We start from the raw sequence: 6,878 nt of genomic DNA on the forward strand, positions 1-6,878 counted from the left end.
CCCTCCTTCCTTCCCCTTCTCCCTCCCTCCCTCCTTCCTTCCCTCCTTCCCCTCCTTCCTTCCCCCTCTCCCTCCCTCCCTTCCTCCCTCTCTTCCTCTCTCCCTTCTTCTCTGAGTGTCATTCCCTTCTCCCAGTCAGTACCAAGTGCATCTGGGCAGTGATAAAATAGAGGATCAGAGTGCCCAGAAGATCAAGGCTACAAAGTCATTCCGACACCCTGGCTACTCCACAAAGACCCACGTCAATGACATCATGCTTGTGAGGTTGGATGAGCCAGTCAAGATGTCATCCAAAGTGAAGGCAGTCCAGCTTCCTGAACGATGTGAACCCCCAGGGACATCCTGCACCGTCTCTGGATGGGGCACCACAACCAGCCCAGATGGTGAGATTGCCTCAGTGTGGGTTCCGGCACAGCCCTCTCCCTCACACCGAGGGTTCAGACCCAGGCCCTCCTCCCCCAACCCCAGAAATCCGGGTCCCAGCCCTCTTCCCTCGGTTCCCTGATCTTGACCCCGACCCTCAGCTCCACACCAACCCAGTACCTTACTGAAGCCCTCTCCTCACAGTGACCTTTCCCTCGGAACTCATGTGCTCTGATGTGAAGCTCATCTCCTCCAAGGAGTGCAAGAAGGTGTACAAGGACCTGCTGGGGAAAACCATGCTGTGTGCTGGCATTCCAGACTCTAAGACCAACACTTGCAATGTGAGCCCTCACTGCCCCCGCTCTCCTGCTAAGCTCCCGTCTATTCACATCAGCACAAAGTTTCTTGCCCCAGCCTGTCTTGGTCATGGCCCAGATCCTACTTCCTTAACTCTCTCACTTTCTGTTGGTCAACGAGCACGATTCATGCGTGGACCGCACTAGCCAGAGGCCAGTAGTTTCGTAGAGCTGAGAAAGATGGAGACAGAGATGTAGGATTGAGTGAGCCTCCTGCCTCCAGCCCAAACTTTGCAGAAGCTTCAAAACTCCCTGATTGGTATTGTTTTGTTCTTGCACTTTTGAGACAGTATTCCTCTGCGGTCCAGGCTGATCTGAACCTCACTCTGTAACTCAGGTTAGCCTGAAATAACCAAGACTAACCTAGAACTAGGTAGCCAAGGCTGGCCTCAGATTCACGGGAATACACCTGCTTCAGCTTCCTGAGCGCAGAACTTACAAGGGTGAGCAGTTCACTGGACTGGACATCCCTTGTTAAATTTTGTTTCTAAGATATATTTAAAATGTTTTTGTGTGTGTGAATGTCTTGCCGGAGTGTATGTAAGTTTGTTGCATATGTGTATATGTATATGTGGGTACCCTGGTACCCAAAGAGGCCACAAAGGGGTGTCAGACCCTCTGGAACTGAAGTTATAAGTGTTTGTGAGTGATGATGTGGGTTCTGGGAACTAGACCTGGGTGCTCTACAAGAGCAAGCCGTGTTCTTAACCCCTGAAACATCTCTCTAGCCCCTGTTTTGTTTTTGAGACAAGGCTGTGTAGCCCTGCCTGGTCTTGAACTTGCTCTGTAGCTGAGGCAGGATTTGAACCTCTGGTCCTTCTGTCTCAGCCTCTGGAGTGCCGGTATCCAGTCGCCTCTTGATTTCTAACTCGTTTGTTTATGATGACTCCTGACATTTTCTGTCTGGTCCAGATGCCTAACTAACTGTGATCTTGGTCCTGGGGCAAGAATGGATCTCTCCTTTCTCCTCCTCACTCTCTCTTCCCAGCTGTCAGGAGCCTCTGTCTTTGAACAACACATTCCCTCCTCTTTTATTCCTAATTTTATCTTATTCTTTGCCTTTTTGCCATCTCTCTGTTCTGAGCTCTCTCCCTCTCGCCCTTCCCTGCTGCTGTCTCCAGTCTCCCTAGTCCGTTCTCCTTTTCTACCCCTTTCTTTCTCTCTTCTTCCCCTTCTCTCTCATCTTCTTGTCTCCTTCTCTCTCTTCTTCTTTATCTTCCTCCTTCTCCCCCTCCCTCCACTCCCTTCCTCCCCGACACCCTCACCTCTCAGGACAGATGCTATGCTGTGTGCTGAAGGACTGATTGGTGGGTGACACATTTCTGCTGCTGAGAACCAGGAAGTTCCCTCTCCCTTGGCTAGAGTCAGCTTCCTGACAGCTCAAGGGAATAACTACCCAATCCCTAGAGAAGACTCTCCTTCTCGCCGGCCTTAATCAATAGACTTTCTCAGTAAGGAAATTATATGTAAATGCTCAGAAGTCCCACCCTTTTCCAACAAGAAACTCTAATGATGAACCCAGGTCATCAACATGACAGTATGAAGTCCTACTTTCTCATTGGTTCCCCCAAATCCATGCTCCTTAACCAGGATGGAAGTCAATTCAGACTGTCAGGTCGAAGACTAAACTGGATAGCCTCTAGCCTGAGGGTGACTTAGGGGTCACAGAGCTTTCCTCTGAAGCCAAAAGTAACCTTCTCTGTTCCCCCATAGGGTGACTCTGGGGGTCCCTTGGTGTGCAACGGCGCCCTCCAAGGTCTGGTGTCCTGGGGAACCTACCCTTGTGGCCAGCCCAACGACCCAGGCGTCTACACTCAAGTCTGCAAGTACAAACGGTGGTTGAGCGAGACCATGAAAACCTATCGCTAACATGCCAGGAGCCGAGCTGTGAGCCTTCGAGGTTATGGCCCTGGAGTAAGGACATCGTGGCAGCCCTGTAAAGTCCTGTCGGGCTTTACCTTTCCTCCAGAACGTAGCCAAACCTCAACACTATGTTAAGTTTATAAACCAATCAGAACCCCAGAGACCTAAAAGCAAATCAAGACAAGAGACTAAGAAACCTGAGGGCCGTGGAAGATGCCCGAAGGCTAAAGCTTCCCAATGCAAGAGCTGGGGAGTCCTACAGTCCTTTGTTGGAAAGTGGTTGGTGACTGTGAGACCTTCATGCACTGCCTTGGACTCAGGGCCTTGGACTCTACAGAGTTCTTTTTCAAAAAAAAAAAAAAAATTGAACCAAGTTTGGATTCATTACATTACTTATTGTAGAGGAAGAAAAGAATGGAAACTGTTAACATGTTCAAAATAGTAGATTATTTAAATGGGAGTTAGACTTCTCTCACTATGAAGTTGTGAGAAATAATGCCTAAGGTCTATTGCTTAGCCTTATGCAAGAGAGAGACTGTTGTTGCATGATGTGTAATGGGGACATGGGCTGGACACGCCAAGTGAATACCGGTGAGACAGAATAAAATCTAAGTGATATTGATGTGTGTGCTCATAACCTGGAAAGTAATGTTGGGGAAGCTGGGAGCCTCGATGTTGGAGGGAGGAGACCCATGAAGAAGAGCTGGCTAAGAAATTGTAGCCAGGCCGGCAAGATGGCTCAGTAGATAAAGGCACTTGCTGCCAAGCCTGACATGGCTTAAGTTCATCTCTAGAGCCTCCACAGTGGAAGGGAACAACTGACGCATGGCCTGTTATCCTCTGACCTCACGTCCAGGTGCGCTGGGGCACAGGTGTACCCGTGCACAGACATGGGCACAAAACCAGATTAAAACGCAAATAAAGTAGTCTTCGTGTTTTTAGCTTTTAAGGACATTGTAGCTTGTTTTCAGCCTGGCCCTGGTGGGTGATAAGTTTTCTTTATCTCTTGAATTTCTGTTTTCTCACGTGTAAAAAGGGAGGACGGAAAGAGAGGCTAGGAGGGAAGAAAGACTGGACAGTGAGCACCGAAGTCACCAAGGTGAAGGGATAGGGGGAAGGCCCGAATTTTTCTCAGGTGACAGGGAAAGTTTTCAGTGAGGGGTGAAAGAGACAGAAAGTGGACATTTAGGTCCTCTAGGGGATCAGCCAAAAGTCAGCATCCAGAAACTCAGGGCTGAGGAAGATGGCGGCCAGTAGGCTTCTCCCGAAAGGTCAGGGGGCTCTGGAAGGGAGGGGTGCTTTGTGACTCAGAGCAGAGTCACACCTAGGCAATTTGCCTTCCTTCTCTGGGCAGTGACACCTCAGACTCTGCTGACAAAGGGATACAGTGCCACCAGGGCCTGACCCTCCCACCTGTCCTTCCTGTTTCCCTCCCAGAATTCCCTCCCTACAAACATTGTTTGGGTTCTTCAGAGTTTCCACTGTCTGCCCTCAGCCAGAAATGATGTAGCTACTAAACTCTGCACATGGTGGCACAGAGCTCAGACCCCAGCCTCCTCCCTCAGGCACCAGCCCTCCTCCCTCAGACTTAGGGATCTGGGTCCCAGCCTCCTCCCTCAGTGCCAAAATCCTAGACTCATCCCCCCACAGACCCAGGAATCCAGACCCCGCCTTCCTTTCTTAGGTTCCTAGGGTCTAAACCCTACCCCTCTTCCCTCAAACCCAAGAGTCCAGACCCTGGCTTTCCTTATCAGCCTTAAGTCCAGACCTATTGTCTTCTGCACCTATGTCTCGTTTAAGAAATTCCAAAGGAATGTGGCCCTCCATTTCCATTGAGTCTCATCAGCTTTTCCTCTCTCTTCAAACCACCCAATTTACCATTCAACCTAAAAACTTAAAGGGCCTGGTGTAGTGGTGTATATCCTTAGTCTCAGCACTTCCGAGGCTAAAGCAGGGGGATCTCTGAGTTTGAGGTCATTCTGGTCACTATAAGCCAGGTCTAGGCTAGTCAAGGCTACATAGTGAGACCCTGTCTCAAAAAGGCCAAGGGAGGGCTTCGAAGATGGTAAAGTGCTGGTTGTGCAAACCCAAGGATCTGAGTTTGCATTTCCAACACCCACATCAAATGCACACATGGCTGTTGTGTGTGTTTGTAATTTTATCACTGAAGAGATGGGAGACAGAGGATGGGGAGTGGGGGTGGGGCTCACTTACCAGCCCGTCTATTCATCTCTAGACAGCCAGAGACACTGTCTCAAAAAATAAGGTGGAAACATCCAATGTCAATATTCACATACACCACACACACACACACACACACACACACACACACACCCCTACCTCAAAAATAAAATAAAACATAACATCTTAAAAAGATTTATTTATTTATTTATTTATTATTTTATATAAGTACACTGTAGTTGTCTTCAGACATACCAGAAGAGGGCACCAGATCCCATTACCAGATCCCACGGTGGTTGTGAGCCACCATGTGATTGCTGAGAATTGAACTCAGAACCTCTGGAAGAGCAGTCAGTGCTCTTAACTGCTGAGCCACCTCTCCAGCCCTAAAACCTAACTTTTAAAAAAGTAACCCAGCCTCACAGTGGTAGTGACTCAGCGTGGCTCCAGCAAGGGTTTGGTTGGTTACAAACACAGAATTTCATACTCAGTTGGAGTGTTTGGAAGGGCTTTGGTTTTGTTTGGTCAGGCAGTAGACTTATAGGGAAAGCCAAAAGCTCCTGGAGCTTGCTTTTAAAACCTACAGTGGCACCGATCACTCATTTGCTGTGGGTGTCTACCTCTCCTCTTGCCTCAGAGGCCAGCAAGGGTGGACCTCCCCTTCATGGCTAGCCTTTGGCTTCATCTGCTCTTTTGCTGGTAACATTAAAAAAGGGAAATGTCATCTTTGAATCCACGTGGGGATCAGCCATGTGCCCGGCCTCTGTGCGTTAGAGACATGAGGTTTTTACAGTAGTAACCAACCACTTTCTGATTGGGTTTGAGGCCTGCTTTACAGGAGGGAATTCATGTACTGCAAACCTGGTCAGAAGCCCATAGGTTCGGAGGTCATAGGCCCAAGGGAGGGGAGAGAGCTACCGTGGGGGGGGGGGCTACTGTTGTTTAGTTTAGATCATTATGTTGCCAAACTTCCCTCTAAATATTTGTACCCTCAGTATAGCGCTGCTTTCAGCATTGATCGGAGAGACCCCTATATGCAGTGGGCAGAAATACAGAGACCTGGGCAAAGTGGGTAAGGTGAGTGACTGCGAGTGACTATTGAGTGCTCAGCCCTAAGGGGACAGCTACATCAATAACACCAAGACTCAGAGAACATGGAGGAATATAAGAGGGCAGTATAGACTGCCATGAAATGCTGTGCTCTGGACATGACAGTTGCTCTTCACTCGTGAACTCGCAGCAAGCATGCTTTGCTTGGCTGAGAGGAGAGGAAAGCGCGAGGGGCAGGCTGGGATGAAGCCAAGACTCATCAGTACCTCGACAGAACTTACTGGATTCAATACTCTACAAAAATAAAAAGAAGGGAAAAAATAAAGGAGAGGACATGAAGGTGGAGGTGTCTGCAGGAGTAGGAGGTGGAGTAAGGGGTGGCAGCTATAGCCAAGATGCATTGTATTATCAAAGAACAACACAAAGTGATCTTTTTAAAAAGCAGGTATGACATGAGTTGTGTCTGCTTTGTAGATGTTAAATGCTCAGTGTTCATGAACAAGGAGGAGAGAGGAAGAAAGGAATGGAGGGAGGAGAGAGAGAGAGAGAGAGAGAGAGAGAGAGAGAGGAGGTGGAGACATGAGGTGTTGGTTGAAGACCATTGAGAGAGAAGGCCTGCCTCCTCCTGATCAAAAGAATGGCATCTACCTCTGGTCTGGGTGGACACTGATCTGCTTCAAAGATTAGAGCATGACAAACGACTGTAGACTCCTCTCTCCTCAAGAGTTAATCCAGATGGACCTGCCAGTCGTCTGCTTAGGACTGCACCTCACAGGAAATCTGATTCACCTGAAGGCATGCTAAGGTGAAGGAGGAGTAACCATCCCCTCAATGAGATCATCCATCGGACCTCTCCTTCCCAGAAAGCCCTCCTCCATGCAGGGGCTCCTCTGGGCTCTCTCTCTCTCTCTCTCTCTCTCTCTCTCTCTCTCTCTCTCTCTCTCTCTCTCCCACACACACACACACACATCTGCCGTCCTCCATTGCTATGCTAGAGCAAGGATCACAGTTTTCTCTCTTGCCCTAGGCTGCTTGCCTTCTCTGTTTAAGATGACATTTTTATTA

General features: G+C 48.9%; 1 protein-coding gene across 1 annotated transcript in view; it reads left to right on the forward strand.

Annotated features, from left to right (window-relative positions):
* The window catches only part of LOC110334050 (transmembrane protease serine 9-like), a 38,460-nt gene that overhangs the window by 1,413 nt on the left and 30,169 nt on the right, over positions 1-6,878 (forward strand). The window contains exons 4-7 of the mRNA XM_021215893.1: positions 136-383; positions 568-704; positions 2,433-2,545; positions 5,759-5,840. Of these exons, the coding sequence (XP_021071552.1) occupies positions 136-383; positions 568-704; positions 2,433-2,545; positions 5,759-5,840 (580 nt within the window). The remainder of the gene's footprint in view (positions 1-135; positions 384-567; positions 705-2,432; positions 2,546-5,758; positions 5,841-6,878) is intronic.

This window comes from Mus pahari, chromosome 1, assembly GCF_900095145.1.
Source record: "Mus pahari chromosome 1, PAHARI_EIJ_v1.1, whole genome shotgun sequence".
In the NCBI taxonomy this organism is placed as follows: Eukaryota; Metazoa; Chordata; class Mammalia; order Rodentia; family Muridae; genus Mus; species Mus pahari.